We start from the raw sequence: 20,366 nt of genomic DNA on the forward strand, positions 1-20,366 counted from the left end.
CTCGCTGATCTTCCATCCCCATTCATCTGGTTTCAATTGTCCAACATTTCCTTTCCACCCCTGAATTTGGAAGTACACTCTCAGATTGTGAAACATTGTAAACATTGGTGGCAAGTTCTGGGCCTCAACATATTTGGTACTTTTTGCAACCTTCTCACAGAAACGCTTGTATCGTAGGCATCAATACTGTTGCGGATCCCGTGTTTGTCGACGTACTAAGGAGAGTTTATTACCCCGCTCCCCCTCAAAATCCAGGTCCACTGAGGCCGCCGACCACGACTAAGCTCGCGATTGACGGATTGTTAAGCAATTCCGATCGCCAACCTCCCAGCCACGCGCCGAAGAGTTTGCTGGTCAAATAATCCCAAATACCTTCAAGACACGCGGCCGAAGAAACCGGGGATCGAACCCTCGTTTCCCACACTTTATTGTGTGCCGAGCGGATTGGCGCAGTGTGGAAAGTGGCGTAACCTGACGTGATTTACGGACCTGATTCAAGCGAAATTCGGTCTCGGATGATGCTAGGCCAATGGAGAAAAAAGGTACCCGAACAGGTTTGAAAGTAACAAAATGTACAGCCTTTTATTTAGAAGGCACAGTGAAAAAGACGAATGTGCAACCGTACCAATTCCTTACCTATAATAAACCCTACAGGCGCCTTCACACACTCACACACACAGGGGAATGACACACTGGTTATTCTCGTACTGATGTACGTGCTGGGATTGACTCGATGGTGGCCACTTGGTCTGGTGTGCGCAATGTGCAGCTCGATCCTCGATCCAGATGTGCAGCCTAGATGAGGTAAGGTACGAAGGACAAACCGCCGCCTCGAAGTCAGCACGGACGAACTTCAGCACAGGTTGGACAAGCTGCAACGCAGGCAGGGCTATATTCAGCGCAGGTGGAATGACCAGCTTCGAGATGAGTCGCGGGAGGGGCCAACGCTTGCAGGTCCACCAGATCAGAGCGAGAGATCGGCGAAGAGCGATGGGGGTCGGGCGTTGACGCAAAAAGCAAGAGCCATGTCGCCGGTGAAGCAAAATCAAGAGGCTGGAAATGCGATGGGTGGGGGTTTTATCAGACCCGAAAAGCTTCCAGAATGTTGCACAGCCTCCCATTTGCTGAGGTTAGTCACGTGCTGGCCTTCAATCCCTCCTCCCCCAATGAAGGTTTCAGTCCTCCTTCCCTCTTTCATTTGGGGAGGTTTCACAACCCATTGGTCGCTTGCTGGTGACGTGCCCCCGACCCCTCATTTGTCACGTGGGCCTGTTCTTTTGGCCACGCCTTCCTGCACATTAAAATGTCCTCCCTTAACCACACGAAGGTTTGAAATCCTGCCTACTCTCAACGCATATTGCTCTGGATTATTACACAATGGGAAGGGGCTAATCTTTACATTCAATAAGAAATAACTAACTACTGCAGGCTACATGTTGTCGTGCAATTAACAAAAGGGGGTTTGCCTTTATGGCAAAATCACAAAAATACTTTCATCTTGATTTCCATTGTACATGCACACAAGGGCCTTCTCCACTGCTGCAACTATATCATCCTTTGGTGCATGTCCCTCCTGGGTGAACAGGTCGGCATGTTTCATGAATTGGACGTTGTTTTGTATGTGCTTCAGGGAAACAGCTTTGCCAATGCCATACGCACTGGATGTTGTGTCGCAGCCAAGCCGGGCATGTACAAATAGCATTCTGTCATAGATATTCATTCCCAAGGTCGTCTTGGTATTTTTGATATTCCATACTCGACATTTCTTTGCGTTAAGTTTTGGCTCAGGCTTGAAAAATATGTCCCTGCCTTGCATGTCGGCATGGTCGCAAAGAAGAATCAGTCGGTCTGTGTCGTCACCAACAAGAACTGTATATATTGTCTTTGCAGAATCCACTGCAGTCTGGACAATCAGCACATCAGCATCCCCATTGGCATGAATAGTCAGACATCCCGCCTTCTCTCGGGAGTCACTTAGGATGTACATGAAGCGTTGTTTGTTGATTGTGTTTGCGAGGAACTCGTTCTTCTTCAGCTTCAGGACTGTTTGACCAGTGAAAGTGACATTTGGTCCGATGCAACTTCCTACCAGTCTCCGATGTGTGGCATCCTTGATCGTGGGACCGTCCTCGTAGCCGTCGAAGACAATTGTTGCCTTCCCATACCTGCTTATCACATAAGTAATATATGTGTGACATATACTTTCGAAAGTTTGCCCAGATGACCATGGCAGATGTTGCATGAGGGCACCTCCATTAAACACATCGTGGACATCACCAGTTGGATCTGACTGGTCATGTTTAACAAGTTCCCAAATTGCATCACCAAGCGCTGGTTTATTTGGCTTCCCAGGAAGACCTGAGGAGTCGAAGAGTGCTGGAGGATAACTACAGTCTGCAGAGCTCATACTTGAACAAAGATGCTGGATCTTCTTGTGTTTCACTCGTGGCAATTACGCTGAGTCGTTGGAAAAACAACTGTGGATCAACTTGCACTGAGTCTCCATCAATGACAACAGCTGTCTTTGACCCAAGTGTGACTGCTTGTTTTTTGCATTGGAATGAATAGTCATACACACTCTTCCCAACCATGGATTCTGGTATAGTTTGCCGCACATAAAGGGCGTTATCAACATTCGCTGTGTCATGTGCAGTAACGCCACTCAAAATACCATGTAGAGATGGTTCACTGTTGAAAGGGTTCCATTTATTGAAGGCTCCAAGCAGTTCATATATGTCTTTTACATCACATTGTTGTCTTGATTTGGAATTGTCCTTGTGCTGTTCACTGGTATCATAGGTCACACCTGTGAGCTCCTGCATGGCACAATTCACTTCAGCACAGGCTGGCATTGCCAGTAACCATATCAATCTCTGTATCTCGGCCATTCCTTTGCCTCTAGTTAAGCCACCACTGGTCTTCATACTCCTCATGGGCGCTTGTTCTATCACAAGGTCGGTTGTTAGGCCAGCCCAATAACGTTCACTTCTTCTAACGACATGAAGTCCATTCATGAAACTCCTATGCACTTCTGGGTGATTCTTGTCAAGTTGTTTCCTCATTTGAAGGTACAAGTACGCACACTTGGTGTACAGATTGTGCCCTGCTGCTGCAAAGTACAGAAGCATATCATGTACGGCCTGAAGGTGCAGCATACAATTACCCATACGCTCTGCTTTTTTGAATTTCCTTAAGATCTCTACCATATCCATATATTGCAGCCATGGGCGGGCTGTTCGTAGATCATTCACAGAGTTCTTTTCTTCCTTCAGCTTCTCAGACATGCGCCTGAGAGCTTCTGAGGAGGACACCTCATCAGCAACACCTGGATCTACCATTAAGCGATCAAATAGTTCACCAGTTCAAACAAGTCTTTGTTTTGTTCTTGATCATTCTCCTCCTCCTCCTGGATGATGTCATCTTCCACAACCGGTTCCATCTGTTCATGTATCATGTCTGACTCTTCAGAATGATTCTCTGCTGTTCCCTCCACTTGGTCAATATCGGAATATGCTGGCAGGGGGCGGTTGTGTGCATTCGCTACCAGCATCGCATTGAGGGCAGAATCCACCAAGAGGTGTCCTTGTACAGCGCTTGAGATTGCCTTTCCGCTAAGCACATGCTTTACAGCATTTCCGGCATAAACGACTTCAAAGACTTCTTGTAGACCGCTTCCAGCCATAAGATGTCCGATAGCGCCTAAAAAGCTCATTTCCATGTGAAGGCCTCCGAGTCTCAAGACAATCGATTTTAAGTCACTGTCACTGGGCTCTGATTCTATTATCATCAAGGCTTTCCACCACAGTGGTTGGTCAAATGTAATCACTGGAGTGATGTTGTATCCCTTGGATTGTTCACACACATAACTAAGTGTTGAGAAGATACACGACATATCGCGAGGATCCATGTCGATCATCGGCAAGGATTGCACAGTTGATTTACCAGGAAACTGACCGTGATGAACTCCTTGCATCATTCCAGACCATGCTGGCCTTCATGGACGAAGCATAAATGACACTTCCCAGAGAAGGTCAATATTGTATGTGGGATCATTAACTTCCATCGCTCGTAGTTCTTTGCAAGTCAATTGATTCTTTCCCGTGTGCTGAGGTAATTTCCGGAAGAAGCTAATTTTCGTATTTAATATAAATGTATGCATATAATTCTTCCAAAATGTTTTACTCGTATGTATGCACTAACCCTGAAAATATGAGCCTCCTGGCCACCGCTAAACTCTTGTTATAGTAGAATATGCTCTTGTCAATGTTCATCAGTCACACCACAAATCCTTATTAGATACGGTACTCTGCAACAGAATCGAAAACATGCACAGAGTTAAACAGCAGTTTCATATAATGAGGATAGCTAATTGCATTTTTGCATAATTGTATGCATATAATTAATCCAAAAATGTGCTAATCATATCCAATGACCATGAAAATATGGGTATACACATTTCACTTGTCAAGATTGGGTCAAGAGAATTCTGGCAGAAATGTTTTTTTGAATAACGGTGGCATCTAGTTTGCATACTTCATTGAATTGTATGCATATAATTGATCCAGAAATGAACTTTTCATAATTGTCCCCCGTGGCACTGCTGAGCGAAAGGGGGACAATGGTTTTCCCCTCCGTCTGTGTGTGCGTCCGTCCGTCCGTCCGTGCGTGCGTGTGTGCGTGCGTGCATGCGTGCGTATGTGCGTGCATGCGTGCGTAAGCGAAGGACCGAATTCTAATTTTGTGTGTGGGTGCAACCTACGTCAAAATCCAAGATGGCCGCCGCCTTGTATGTCTGACGCCACGTATGTCTGAACCTTGTGAGCGGAATATCTTGAAAAATAAGCGAAATACCAACTTCTAATTTGGTGAGTGGGTGTATCTAGGCATAAAGAAGAATGCTATTGAAAATTCGTTCGCCACGTCAAAATCCAAGATGGCCGCCACCATATATATGTCTGAAACTTGTGAGTGAAATATCTTGAAAAATAAACGAACTACTAACTTCTAATCTGGTGTGTGGGTGTATCTAGGCATAAGGGAGAACACTATTGAAAATTGGGTTGCCACGTCAAAATCCAAGATGGCCGCCTTACGTCTTCCACTTTGTCAACTCACATCACTTCACCGACAGGGGACCGAGGCGTAACGCTTGTCAACCCTGAAAATATGGGTCTACCTACTTAATTTCTCATGATTGGATACCTAGATACAGAATTACTGTGGAAAATCGCTTTTTTTCCTCATGGCAACAGCTAATTTGCATATTACGCACATTTGAAGCATTTCTCCCAAATATATTTTGGTATACTTTTAGTATGGTGTTTAGGAGACATTCCTGAAATGCATAGCAGTAAAAAACGTTCTGTTGCAATTAGTGGTGGGTTAAGCCATATAATTTGTTAGATTGACTGGACTAAAAACCGAGTTAGGGATGACCTTGTTCAGGGAAGGTTTTAAGTGTGTTTGACTGTCCAGAAGTGCAGTGGGAATGTATAATGACTTGACATCGTGGAGTAGGTTTGACATCATGGAGCATGCTTGACATCATGGAGCAGGTTTGACACCATGGAGCAGGTTTGACATCGTGGAGCAGGTTTGACATTGTGGAGCAGGCTTGATATCGTGGAGCAGGCTTCATATCGTGGAGCAGGTTTGACATCATGGAGCAGGTTTGACATCGTGGAGTAGGTTTGATATCGTGGAGTAGGCTTGACATCATGGAGCAGGTTTGAGATCGTGGAGTAGGTTTGACATCGTGGAGCAGGCTTGATATCGTGGAGCAGGCTTGATATTGTGGAGCAGGTTTGACATCGTGGAGTAGGTTTGACATCATGGAGCAGGCTTGATATCGTGGAGCAGGTTTGACATCGTGGAGTAGGTTTGACATCGTGGAGGAGGTTTGACATCGTGGAGCAGGCTTGATATCATGGAGGAGGTTTGATACCGAGGAGCAGGTTTGACATCGTGGAGCAGGTTTGACATCGTGGAGCAGGTTTGACATCGTGGATCATGTTTGACATCGTGGAGCAGGCTTCATATCGTGGAGCAGGTTTGATATCGTGGAGCAGGTTTGACATCGTGGAGTCGGCTTGATATCGTGGAGGAGGTTTGACATCGTGGAGCAGGTTTGACATCGTGGAGTAGGCTTCAAAGGCCAATTGTAAAGGCCAAAGGCCTAATAATATTGTGAAAGGATTGCGCAATACAGAAGGGACACTCAAAGTGCATCTTGATGAACTGTCAGGTCGGCTGGGGGACGAGAATAGCTCCTTTTTCTTAATTACTGACAATTTCATTTTCATTCTTCTGTTAAAAGACCTTCCTTATCTACCTTCTTCCCCCCTTTCAAGGCCTCCACATAATTTCATGGGGCAGAACTTTGTGTGTGCCTTGAAAAGGAAATAGAAGAGAGTGAGAAAGAAGAGGCGGTGAACTGGTGTGCGAAGAGGAGGGCGACTGGCAGGCAAAGAGGCATGGCCGGCGAGAGTGAAAAGTCGGGAATCAAAAGGCTAGGTGAGTGCCCAATTTTTCGGCGAATAACTCACCTGGTAAGGTTCATGTAGGAGGGACCCGTGTGGAGTTGGTGAGGAAGTAGGCATGGGCGGACTGGCCATAGGGCATTTGGGCAATGCCCGGTGGGCTGGGACCGCTGGGTAAAAAATGGGCCGCTCGGCTGGATAAAAAAACTGCTGAAAAAAAAAATTGTCACGGAAAACTTCTGCCTCCACCCCCGGGGATTCCCCGCTAAATATCAAAAGTTCAAAAGGTCGCCCCTGACTCCTCATTATAATTACTAGCAACGGTACCCACCCAGTAACACGCACCAGAGAAAACAAATCCTTTGCGCAACGGGCTCTCCAATATTCGATGTGTTCACGGTTTGAATTACGTAACGTAACGTTTGTGACGATGTTTGTGACTTTTGTGTTCACAGTAGTGTTTGATGTGACGGTGTGAACGTAATTTCGTAATGTTTTTCGTTTTTATTTTCGTAATCGTTTAATGAACGTTTAAGGAGCGTAAGAATAATGTTTAATGATCATTAGATGAATGAATGAATGAATGAATGTTATGAATAATGCCATGCCGTCGTGTTGGCAGCAGTGACAATATCAAAATGTTTACCAAGAACTTCAAAGAGAGAAAAGGAACTTTTATCAGCAATGTCGTCTACCCTGAAGTTCCAAGCTGAAGAAGAGGTTCCGTACAAAATCATTCCATTTTTTTTCCTAAAGAAAAGCGTACAGTTGATATCACTAATCACGATTTGAAACACGATGGAATAATATTTACCGATATGAACAGTGATGTGGTTTTTTAAATTTAAATTCTAAAAACACTTTAGATTTTGATGATTTGCGTGATATTTAACGGATGTTAAAATAAATCGCGCCTCCTAATTGAATCCCCGCCCCTAGGGCGGGTACCGTTGCTCGTCATATATAAGGGCGACACAACAATTTTTACCGCTTTGCTTTGAAGAACGGGAATGAAGGGGGAGGAGCGTGTTAATATGTCTGGTTGAAGGCTGTGAGGTGAGGGGGTTTTAAGCCAGATTTTAGTCTTACAGCCGCCATATTGGTGCTCACTGTCACTGCGATGCGAAGCGAAAGACACCTCAGAGCTGTTACATTCACAATCGCTATGTCGTATGTACTCCGATACGTGTTTCCTTCATTGTAAAAACTACCAAATCAACAGTAAAAAGGATTTTGAGCCGATAGGCCAAGTAAGTTTAGATAGGTCTACTTACTACTGATCCAGTATTGATAACAATGTTGCGAACTGGCTTACGATGCTAAAAAAAAAAAAAATTCAGCATCTGCATCTGTAACCAACAATGGATAAAGCAAACCAGAAGAGAAGAAAAGGAGGTGCTGAGAAGGAGTGTGATCGAAAGAAAAAAAACTGTCAGATAGTGCTTCAAAGTGCAGAAACCTTTTGGATCTGTTCAAGAGTACTAATACTGGGCCTGGTGAAGTCAGTGAACACGGGGATAAGGATACTGAATCGGTAGCTGGACCATCAGCAGCTGAATTGGTAGATGATCAATTGGCAGCTGAATCAGTAGATGACCAATTGGCAGCTGAATCGGCAGAATTTGTGCAAATTGGTGAACACGAACAGGTGCGGTGATCTGAGAGAGATGTACCTGCTGCAGCTGTTGCACTTGCAGAGGAGGGATACCTTTCGATTAACTACTTTAAGAAACCATGTAGAGATGAAGATTGTTTGCTGTTTTGGAATTACCACCCTAATCAAAAAACTGACAACCGAGTGGTCAAGAGGTGTTTCATGCGAAAAGATGGTACAAACAGAGATGGTGGTTGTCATACAACAAGGACAATCATTCTCTTCACTGTTCAGTGTGCTTGGCATTTTCCAGCACCTCAGACTGGTCCACGTTCATCGAGGGAATGACTGACTGGCGACATGTACATACACGTGTTGAAGAACATGAACGCTCTTCTTTTCATTTGAGATGCTCTACAGCATACCTGGTAGATCGACAACAGTCCAGCGTTTCTCACCTGCTCGCACGTAGCCATCATGATGAGGTTAGAAAGAGACGACAAGTGATGGAAAGAGTTGTGGATGTGGTCAAACTCATTGGTAAGAGGGGACTGAGCTACAAAGGAAGTAATGAAGAAGCAGCATACACACTTGACAATGAGGAGATAGACCATGGTACATTTCTGGAAGTTGTAAAACTACTTCGGAAGTATTAATTCCTGCACAGCCGATCATCTCTTTCACGTTGTCCAGAACAGCAAGAAGCAACATGAGAAGGCAAAGAGTTCACGAGGTCGAGGCTCCTTGGTAACTTTGCTGTCTAAAACTACAGTGAATTATGTTATCACAGTTATCCAGGATAAGATAAGTCAGTGGATTTCTGAAGAAGTAACAGACATGTTTTTTTTTTGTTGTTTGTTTTTTTTGTATACAAGATCGAGGCTCGTGAAAGAGCGAACATTAATCACACAGAAAGACAAACAGACACACAAAACAAATAACATCGGGAGCGGTAGACAAGATGGGGAGAGAGGGGGAAGGACACAAACACAACATTTGAGAGCAGGGACCGAGAAACATGGAGACATCGAGAGAACTGTGGGAGGGAGAGGGCTTTGGGGGGAAGGCATGGGAAGGGGGGGGGGGGGTGGGAGAGGTATAAAACGTATGGACACTGCCAAGACTTCCAGGAAAGAAGTTGGAATTTCAAACAAGGTGGATCTGGGGTGAATTAGTGGGGGTAGAAAAGATCAAGGTTTTGGATGGGGGAAGATAAGAGATGGTGGTGAACAGCTGTTTTGAAGACCTGGAGGGAGGAGTGTGATTGAAGTGAGTATGGGAGTTTGTTCCAGAGGCGGGAGAAAAGAGGAAAGAAAGAGTGAAGGTGAGCAGAGAGCCGAGATTTCGGCAGTTTAACCATCAGAGGGTGGCTGGCAGATCTTGTGCGACCTGTAGGAATATTTGGGGGACAGAGCACAGAGAGAGCTGGGGGAGCAAGGCCGGAGAGGAGTCGGTAGAAGACAGAAAGACCACCTACCTGCCTGCGGTGAGTGAGTGAAAGGCCCTCAGAGATAGCTTCATCCCGGGAGATTCCAATGATTCTGAAAGCTTTGGATTCAACAGCGTGAAGCCGATCCAGGTGTGAGGCAGGAGCACCAGCCCATAGGGGAGAACAGTATTCCATTGAGCTGCGGATGAAAGCCTTGTATGTGGTGAGGAGCTCAGGTGTGCCTAGGAAGGACTTCGCACGACGGAGGATGCCCAGTCGGCGACTTGCTTTGGAGGCCAGCTTGGAAATGTGGTTTTCCCAAGAAAGATCATGGCAGATGGTGAGACCCAAAAGCTTGAGTGACAGAACTTCTTGGAGAGGATTGTTGAGAAAGTAGATGGGAGGGTTGTCCAGTCGATCTTTTCGGAGAGACATAGTAAGAGTGTGAGATTTGTCAGGATTGAAAGACATGTTCCACATGTTTGACCAGTCTGTGATTTTGTCCAGGTCTTCAGAGAGTGAGGAGGCTGCAGACTGCCGATCTGAGGGAAGAGGAATGGAGCGGCAGAGAGTGGAGTCATCAGCAAAGAGATACAGAGGATTTTCCAGAGAGTCGGAGAGATCATTGATAAAGACCAGAAAAAGCACAGGGCCCAGCACACTGCCTTGGGGAACTCCAGCCTGAACGGGAAGGGGAGATGAGAGAAATCCATTCAGGGCCACACGTTGACTACGACCAGAGAGGAAGTCCGCAAGCCATGCATGGAGATTTCCATGGATACCATAGGAGGAGAGTTTGGTGAGCAGAGCTGGGTGCCAGACCGTATCGAAGGCACGTGATATGTCAAGGGAGACAGCTCTGATTTCCTGTTTGGCATTGAGGACCTCCATCCATTGTTGAGACAGCAGAAGCAGCATGTCCAGAGTAGAGTGACCTGGTCTGAAACCAAATTGATGATCAGAGATCAAGCCATTGGAGAAGAGGAAAGATTTCATATCCGAAGCAATGATGGATTCCATGACTTTGCTGATAATTGGGAGCAGGCTGATTGGTCTGTAGTTGCAAGGATCTGTTTTTGCACCTTTTTTGTGTAAAGCGGTAATGTTTGCTGATTTCCAGGATGCTGGCAGATGACCTTGAGCAAAAGATAGGGTGAAAAGAACAGAGAGAGGGTGAGATAGAGCGGCAGAGCAGGATTTTAGGACCCGTGGGCTGATGCCATCTGGTCCAGTTGCAGAATCAGAGTCGAGGTTTGACAAAAACTCCTCCACCTTGTCAGGAGAGAAGGTCACAGAGTCCAGGAGCAGTTTGGTTCGACTGGGAAAGGTGGGAACAGAGAGAGATGGGTTTGGGACTAAGGATTTTGAGGCAAACACAGAGTTGAGGCATTCGGCTTTGTCACGTGCGATGTCAACTGTGTGGCCATTTGAGGTAAGGGAGGGGATGGAGGGGGAACAAACACCAGAAACGGATTTGACCAGACGCCACCAGGATTTGGAGGAAGGAGACAGGTTTGAGAGTTCATTCTTGAGTGAGGAGAGATAGTGCTTCCTGGCACTCCTGAGGGTAGACACACACTTGTTCCGAGCTTGGTGGAAGGAACTGAGATTTCCTTCAGTTGGATTACCCTTCCAAGAGGCAAAGGCAAGTTGTTTCAGGGCAACTGCCTCACCACAAGATTCAGTGTACCATGGACGGGAGGAAGGGTAAGACAACTGAAGGCGAGATGGGATAAATCTGTGCATGAGAGAGATCAGTTTGCTTTGGAAGAATTCCCAGGAAGAATTGATGTCAGAGGCAGTGGAGATGGGAGACCAATCCAGACGATTGATGGCTGCTTGAAGACCGTCCCAGTCGGCCTGAGTGAAATGCCAGACTCGTCGACGCTGAGGAGGCTCTCTGAGAATGGCCAGAGAGATGTCCACTTTGACAAGCACATGATCAGAAGAACCGATTGGAGCAGAAGAAGAGCAGCAGACATTAGCAGGGAAGTTAGTCATAACCAAGTCTAGAAGAGAAGATACTCCATTGGCTGAGATCCGGGTCGGGAAATTGACAGATTGTGTCAATCCCAGTGAGTCACAGAAGTCCTTTGCTGAGGTGCCATGACTGGTGAGAGAGGAACCCACACCCAACCAGGTGGCATGATGACAATTGAAGTCACCACATATGAGGAAGAGAGAGTTGGGATGAGTGGATAGAAGTTGGTCCATGTTGTCAGACAGTGAAATGTAGATGGAGTCATCACTGTTTGGGGGACGGTACAGAACACATATGAACAAAAGGTGGGAGCGGAGAGGAAGCCGTAGCCAGAGGTACTCCTGGGGGTGAGGAGGAGAGAGGGCAGTGCAAGGAGAGTGAGGAAGAGAGTTTTTGATAAAGATAGCCACCCCACCACCAGGCCGAGGCTCAGGTCTATCATACCGGAGGAGGGAGTAACCAGGAAGAGATATTAAGGAATCAGAGACATCTTGAAGGAGGAAAGTCTCTGTTAAGCAGATCAAGTCTGGATTGTCAGAAGCAACCTGTATGGAGAGATCAGTCAGGTTTGAGCGAAGGCCCCGGATGTTTGAGGTCCATACCGTTAATGAAGAGAGAGGGGGAGCATCGGGTACAGGACAGGGGAGGGGAGGAGTAGGGGAAGATGAAGGATGAGAGGGGGAGGTAGGGAGAGCAGTTGTTAGTGTGTCAGCGATTGCAGAAGAGTTCCAAGAAAGGGAAGGATGAGGAGGATGAAAGGTTTGAAGGTGAAGGGATGAGGCACAGTGAGGGGTTGTTTGAGGGGGGGCAGAGGAAAGAAGAAGGTTGGGGGGGGTGGAGGTATGAGATAGAAGGGAGACGAAGTGGGGAGGAGGCAGCTTTGAGGAGGAGGGGAGAGGAGGGAGAATTGGAGAGGAATGGTATGGGGGGAGATTTGAATGGGAGGGGTTGGGGGGGAGGTTTGAAGGGGAGGAGTGAGGGGGGAGTTTAGGAGGGGAAGGGCAAGGGGGGAGTTCAGGAGTGGAAGGGCAAGGGGGGAGTTCAGGAGTGGAGGGGTAGGGGGGGAGTTTAAGAGTGGCAGGGCAAGGGGGGAGTTTAGGAGTGTAGGTGCAAGGGGAGGGATTTGGATGGGAGGGGCAAGAGGGGAGTTTAGAAAGTGGATGATTAATGAAAGACGAACATTGAAAACAAATTGGGTTTGTTGTGATTTTCAAGTTAGCAATCCGGTTCAGAATGATGGAGGAGGGATGGAATGAATGTGAATTTAGACCATGTAGTGAGGGAGACGTATAAGATATTGAATTTCTTTTTTTTGAGGTGGAATGAGTTGGAGAGAAAATTGAGAAAAGCCTTTTAAATAGGAAGAAAAACAGCGTGTTGTAAAATACCACTGAGTAAAACACTGAAGGGGAAAGGTTATACATATTTAAATAATATTTAAACAGAACCGTGAACAATCTTATGTGCACAAAAATACCAACGGGGGGAGAGCCGAGAGGGACCACCACGAGTCACGTGAAGGGCAAACGGTGGATGGCAAGGAGTTAATGGGGGCGGGGCGAACAGCACACCTGGACAGAAAATACAGGATGAGTCAACAGTACACGTGGAGAAAGGAAAATAAATGTTTTTGGTTTTTTTTTTGTTTGTTTGGTTTTTGGGGGTGGGGGGGGGGGGGGGAGGTGGGGATTTAGAACGTTAGACAGAGTATTATGTTCGGGGTAGAAGGGAAAAAAACTAAGAGCAAAGCAAAACACGATTAAGATAACAAACACCGACGGGGGTACAACTACAAGGCCGCACACGAGGAGCAGAACACGATTAAATAATTACAAGTTACAGGAAATTCAAACCAAAAGTAACTATAATCAAAACAATAACGCATGGACGATAAAATAACGAGTTGAAATTTGACAATCTATCTGGGGAAATGGGGGAGAAACACGTGGTCGAAGAACGAACGAACGAACGAATAAGAATGAATAAACGAATGAGAACAGAGAAGGAAATGTTTTTTTTTTGGATTTTTTTGAGTTGTGATTTACACAAGGAAGAGGGCTATGGGGTGAAAAGATTGGGAAAACAGAGAACGAAAGTTATTGGATCACAAAAACACGGACCGCTGAGAGAAAAACAAAGCCTCAAGGTTGTACAGTGTTCACTGTACAACTACAAGGCCTCAAAACACGACCCGAATTAACACGATTATCAATACAGGTATGAAAGATTTGCACCGAAAATCTTCGTCGGGAGACAATATATACACCATAAAATAAATAGTTATAACGAAAATACAAATGGGAACAATTACTTAACTTCGATTTCGATGGATAGCATGGAGAGCTGAGAATAAACGAACCCTCGCCAGCAAGACCGGAAACGGAAGTGAAATTTGCTGTTTGCTGTGGAAATTGATACCACTCAAGACATCTCAACACAAGACCAGTGCTCTGTTGTTCTTCGATATGTTGATAGCACTGGCACTATCCAAGAAAGATTAGTGAGTGTGGTGAAATGTGAGGAATCTACTGGTGAAGCTTTTGTGCAACTTGTTTCTGAAGTCTTGTTAGGACTGAATCTTGGCCTCAAGAAGTGTGTTGGAAACTCAACTGATGGTCCAGCAAACATGCAGGGGCGCTACAAAGGTTCCAGTACTCTGCTATCAAAGGAAGCTCCAATGCAGATCCATATTTGGTGCCACACACATGTGTTAAATCTCGTTGTGACCGAAGCTACAAGTGTTGTGGTCACTAGCGCATCACTGTTCTCACTAATGAATGACATTGCAGTGTTCTTTCGGGAATCTTATCAGCGAATGAACATCTGGAGTCGACACTCCACTACTGTGAAACAAATGGGAACTATCGGAGAAACTAGATGGTGGTCAATGGATGCCGCCTTGAAGAAGGTTTTTGGTTCATTCAACAACCCAACTGGAGCGCTTTTCATGGAAGTTATCACCACTCTTAATGCCATACTAGTTGCTGACCAGATCCAAGCAGCTGTTAAGGCCAAGGTGCAGGGATACATTGCCAGTCTCCTGCAGTTTGAAACAATTCTGACTGCACAAGTATATCTGCAAGTATTCTCCCGCACTACAGCGCTCTCCAAGTACCTACAAACGGTGCAATTGGATCTGCTGACTGTGCACCGGATGGTGGATGAATTGCTAGAGAATATGCAGATGCTACGGGATGACTTCCAAGCTTGTCATGATGCAGCTGCAAAGTTTGTTCAATGGGCTCATGACCAGCTGGATGAAATGGATGTAAATCTTGTTATGGAAGAGTCCCTTCCTATAAAACGGCAAAGACGGCACAAACGCATTGATGACGAACTGTTCATAGATGAGGCTACATCAGCTTCTGACCCAGTAAAGAAGTATCGCATTGAAGTGAACAACCGAATAGTGGACACTATTGTGAGCAGCATTGAGCAGCGGTTTGACAGATCAGCAACATCAACATTGTATGCTGATCTCTCACTTCTCCACCCAAGGAACTTTGATCAAGTGCCATCGGGAGCTATGGAAGAGCTGCATAAACATTTGCTGAGATTTGATGATGGTGTCACTGCGGAACAACTATGAAAAGAACTGCGAAGCCTTGGAGAACAAGGGTCAACACTGAAACTATCAGTAGCAGATGCTTATACAGTGTAGGAGAACAGTGAGTCTGAACAGGACAGGAAGACTCTGCCAAGTACATGTAAGTCATGTAAAGCCTGTCCTCTCTGCTGCTACAAGGTGCTCCTCAAGTTGAACCTCTTCACTGATGCCTACAAGAGCATTGGGCTTGCCTACAAGCTGCTGCTAACGCTGCCTGTGTCACAAGTGGCATGTGAACGGTCTTTCTCTGCTTTGAAGAGAATCAAAAGCCGTCTGCGAAGTACAATGACACAAGAACATCTTGAGGCGTTCATGTTGACGTCTGTGGAAAAAGGGATCCTGGCCAAACTTGAAACTAAGGATGTCATTGATGGTGTGGCTGCCAGAAGCAGCGAACTGCGCAGGCACCTACTCTCTTAGACATGACATGTGCTTGTGTTACTGAAAATAAATGTAATTTTTAGTGGATTTTATTTGTTTTTGTTTTTTTCAAGCATTTCGTCTATTTTCTCAGATAAGCACCATATAAATGAATAATGGGCCGACCTAGGTGAAGGATGCCCGGGCCGGTTTTAAGACCCAGTCCGCTACTGGAAGTAGGCCTATGAGGGCCTGGTACATATGCATCAGATCTCAAAAATGGAAGAGCGCAGAAGCGTGTCGTGCTCGGCGAGTATTGATGGCCAAACCTGAAGAAAGGTGCGTTTCATTATGTTGTAAGATTTGGAAGGGTAGCGCTGATCGATTGGTTCATGGAGTGTGAGGAAGCGACCCAAGGGGGAGAGAGGTAGGTGGTGAGGCACCATCTTTGGGAACTGCGGCTGAGATAAGACCACTGAGAGTCATCTAAAACAGGCTAGAATTCTTCCCCCCATCATTCTCTTTCCATTACTCTTTTACCCCCCTTTTATTTGATACCACTGCAAAAATTATTTTGTTATTTTGCTTCACCTTCCCCTCCCCTTGGGATTAAAGAGATATCTGTTGGGGTGTTTGATTGTTGCGTGTCTTGCCCCTGCACCTGTCTGTACTGATTTCATGACTTATTTCTTTATTTCCACATGTCAATCGAATTTTTCTGTTGTTTTTTTTGTGCATGGCTTGGTAGAAAAACCTGCAGTTTCGTTTATCCTGAGTAAGGGATGTGCATTCATTTTTGAACTTGCATTGCATTGCTGGACTAGCACACATTTGCATACTGTGTATCGGTGAGTTGGGGGGGTGGGGGGGGGGCGGGAGGTGCAAAGTTGCGTTAGCACTCAGATAATCCCGCTCGGTCATATCTGGCTGCTTAAACGGCGCAACTCACCAACAGGGGACCCACCAACAGGAAACGTATTGACCTCCTAAGTACGTCAATTAGGATCTCCGGAGCAATAGGCTATGCCGCGAGCCCTCTACCCAAGGGCTAGGTCGTAACACCCTACGTTTGAATCCAGCAGAAAATGAAGTTGTTCAATTGCCGGAATGTGTTGTTGTGACACATCCTTACCTGTTGAGAAACGGGCTCCCCATAGCGCAATAGGGTCACAAAGTGTTCACAGTTGTTTGAGAGGATTCTGAAGGGGAAGTCCTGACCAACTCGGGAGAGGGCTCTCTCCACAATCACTTTTGCTGGCAATGGTTCATAATGATGATCGTATTTATTGTTGATGCGATAGCGATGAACACCAACAACAATCTTCAATTTTTCTTTCTTCACAGTTGGGGTCCCACTAAACACAGATCCTGAACTAGCAGAAGAAGATGCCAGGCCTACACCTGTTGGGAGAGATTAAGAGAAGAATCAATGTTGTCAATGTGTCTTCGACTTGAGTGATCAAAGCAATTGTCTAAAACAGTACACGCTCTGGACTTCTGGCCCAAAATATTCCTAAAACAATAAGTCGGCGTCAGTGGTATTGTGCCAAATTTTGAAGTGTCGGACCTTTGCAAAAAAAACGACATTATCACCAGATCTCCGATCACATCAAGTTTTAACTTGATACTAACCATTTGAGATCCCCTAAGATGAGTGATAAATGAAATACTGTAGCGGCTACCGCTGGGTTTTCACAATCGCCTTGCACCTATCAAGGACGCGGAGCGATCACCATGCCGGGCTCGTCCAGGACGCCCGGGCAGGCTCGTCCTCAACTTGCCAGGCCGCAGCCAGGACGCTGGGCCACGCCCCCTCTCGCCTTTCCTGGGCAAACGCTCCGGGATAATATGTATATATATTGCTGCCCGATAAACGGGCTTTTCAGAGTGCCCGAGTGTTTGGTTTGATTAAAGCAACTCAGATGAATTCCAGCTTTTTGTCGCGTCCATTCTTCCGATCGACGTGGGAGCCCCAGCTCCTTCATTGGTGACCTACCGACATGGACACGGCAGTCGCCCTTAAACTGCCTACCTTCTGGGAGGCTCATGCGGCGGTTTGGTTCGCACAGGCGGATTCCCTGTTCGCCCTGCGAGGCATCACGGCCGACGACACCCGCTTCCACCATGTGGTAGCAGCGCTCGGTTCGGCCACCGCGGCCCACGCCCTGAGCCTCCTCGAGAGCCCGCCAGCCGCTGACAAATACGGCGCGATTAAGAAGCTTCTCCTCGACGCTTTCGCCCTCCCATCGGCGGAACGCGCACGGCGCCTGCTCGACCTGCCCGAGCTCGGCGACACGCGCCCTTCCGAGCGAATGGACTACATGCTTTCACTGCTCGGCGAGCACTCTCCAGCATTCCTGTTCCGGGAGCTGTTCCTCCGTCAGCTGCCTAACCCGGTACGCCTCGCCCTGGCAAGCACGACGATCACAGATCCCCGGGCCCTTGCCAGAGAAGCCGACAAGATCTCCGCCGCAGGTCAGCGCATCGCAGCGGCGACATGGGACCCACCGCCGTCTGACGCAACACCCATGGCACCCGAGCACCCGGCACGGTCGACGACCGAACTGCCGACGCAATTGGCGGCCGCTACACCGAGCCGACCACCTCCAGCACGACGACCGGGGCCTCCACCTGACCAAGCGTGGTGTTACTATCATGCCAGGTTCGGACAGAAGGCCCGGACATGCCGACCCCCGTGCACCTTCGGCAGGCCGGGAAACGGCCGGGCCGGCGTTCATTACCAGCCATGAGCGCCGGCCACACGGGCAACTTACTGTTCATCACGGATAAAGCGTCCGGACGGCGCTTCCTGTGCGACACCGGCGCCCAACTGAGCGTCATACCCGCCTCTGACCAGGACAGGCAGTCCGCGGTTTGCGGCCCCTCCTTGGTTGCGGCCAACGGATCGACCATCCGCACCTTCGGCCCGCGCAACGTCACCCTCTGCTTCGGCGGCCAACGCTTTACTTGGACGTTTGTAACCGCAAACGTGCCCATGGCTCTGCTAGGCACCAACTTCCTCTGCGCACACGGACTGCTGGTGGACGTCCAACGGCGTCGTTTAATCAACGCCGAAACCTTCAGCTCCCTGGTATGCACATTGAGCAGCTCTGCGCCGACCGAGCTGGCATGCGCCGTCCCGGCGGCGAACGAGTTTGCTCGCCTGCTCACGGAGTTCCCGGCCCTCACGCGGCCGACGTTTTCGGCCGTCGCAGTATGGCATGGGATCGAGCACCACATACCAACCACGGGCCCGCCGGTCTACGCCAGGGCCTGCCGCCTCGACCCAGCCAAGCTCGCCGTGGCGAAGGCCGAATTCGACGCGTTGGAGCACCTCGGCATCGTGCGGCGCTCCGATAGCGCGTGGGCCTCGCCACTGCACATCGTGCCAAAGCTGGGGGGTGGATGGCGCCCGTGTGGCGACTACCGCCGTCTCAATGACGCTACCACCCCCGACAGGTACCCGATCCCGCATATCCAAGACTTCTCCGCCCGTCTGGCGGGACGGATCATTTTTTCGAAAATTGATCTCATACGAGGATATCACCAGGTACCTGTCAGGGCGGCCGACGTCCCTAAAACGGCAGTCATCACGCCGTTTGGCTTATTCGAATTCTTGCGGATGCCGTTTGGTCTCAAGAACGCGGCTCAGGCGTTCCAGCGCTTGATGGACGGCGTGCTGCGTGACCTGCCGTTCCTTTTCGTTTACCTGGACGACATCCTCGTCGCCAGCACGTCCCGGGCCGAGCACCTCCTCCACCTCCGAACACTGTTCGGGCGCCTCAGCGAGCACGGCCTCATCGTCAACCCGGCCAAATGCCACTTCGGCACGACGGCCGTTGATTTTTTGGGCCACCACATCACCAAGAACGGGGCCGTGCCGCTGCCAACCAAGGTCGAGGCCATCACCACGTTCCCGCGTCCCCGCACCATAAAGGCCCTGCAGGAATTCCTGGGAATGGTGAATTTTTATCACCGTTTCGTGCCCCGCACTGCTCAACTCATGCGGCCCCTTTACGAAGCCCTCCGGGGCAAGCCGGCCAAGCACGACATCGCCTGGTCCGCAGCAATGGATGCGGCCTTCCAAAGCTCAAAGTGGGCCCTCGCCGACGCAACACTGCTCGCTCACCCGGTGCTCAACACTCCCATCGCCCTCACCACGGATGCCTCCGACTACGCGGTGGGCGCCGTACATGAGCAATGGGTGAACGGGGTTTGGCAGCCACTCGCTTTTTTCAGCCGGCAGCTCCGGCCGAACGAGCTCAAATACAGCACGTTTGACCGGGAGCTCCTCGGTCTACACATGGCCGTCCGCCATTTCCGCCACCTCCTGGAGGGCCGACCTTTCACGGCGTTCGTCGACCACAAGCCGTTGGTTTACGCCATGGCCAAGGTCACGGAGCCGTGGTCGGCCCGCCAACAGCGCCACCTCTCCGCCGTGTCGGAGTTTACCATGGACATCTGGCACGTCGCCGGCAAAAACAACGCCGTGGCCAACTGTCTTTCCCGGGCCAGCGCGAACGCGGTCCACCTGGGCGTGGACTTTGCGCTTATGGCGGCGGACCAAACCACCGACACCACGGTGCAAGCCCTCCGGGCGGCGGACACGGGCCTCCGCCTGGCCGACATCCCCTTCGCGGACACTGTCCTGCTCTGCGACGTCTCCCAAGGCCAGCCTCGCCCCATCGTGCCCGTCACCTGGCAACGCCGCATCTTCGCCTCCCTCCACGGCCTTTCCCACCCGGGCCGGGAAGCTTCCCAGAAGCTGGTGTCGGCGCGATTCGTCTGGCACGGCCTTCGTCGGGACGTCCGCGATTGGACCAGCACCTGCACGGCCTGCCAACGGGCCAAGGTCCACCGACACACCCAGGCCCCGCTGGCACCTTTCACCGTGCCCGAACGACGTTTCGACCACG

At 48.7% G+C, this 20,366-nt stretch overlaps 1 protein-coding gene across 1 annotated transcript in view; it reads right to left on the minus strand.

Annotated features, from left to right (window-relative positions):
• Positions 1-20,366, minus strand: part of LOC137425847 (phospholipase A and acyltransferase 1-like) — a 41,928-nt gene that overhangs the window by 19,461 nt on the left and 2,101 nt on the right. The window contains exon 3 of the mRNA XM_078775730.1: positions 16,583-16,851. Within this exon, the coding sequence (XP_078631856.1) occupies positions 16,583-16,851 (269 nt within the window). The remainder of the gene's footprint in view (positions 1-16,582; positions 16,852-20,366) is intronic.

Source organism: Myxine glutinosa, chromosome 4, assembly GCF_964187855.1.
Source record: "Myxine glutinosa chromosome 4, kmMyxGlut1.1, whole genome shotgun sequence".
NCBI lineage: Eukaryota > Metazoa > Chordata > Myxini > Myxiniformes > Myxinidae > Myxine > Myxine glutinosa.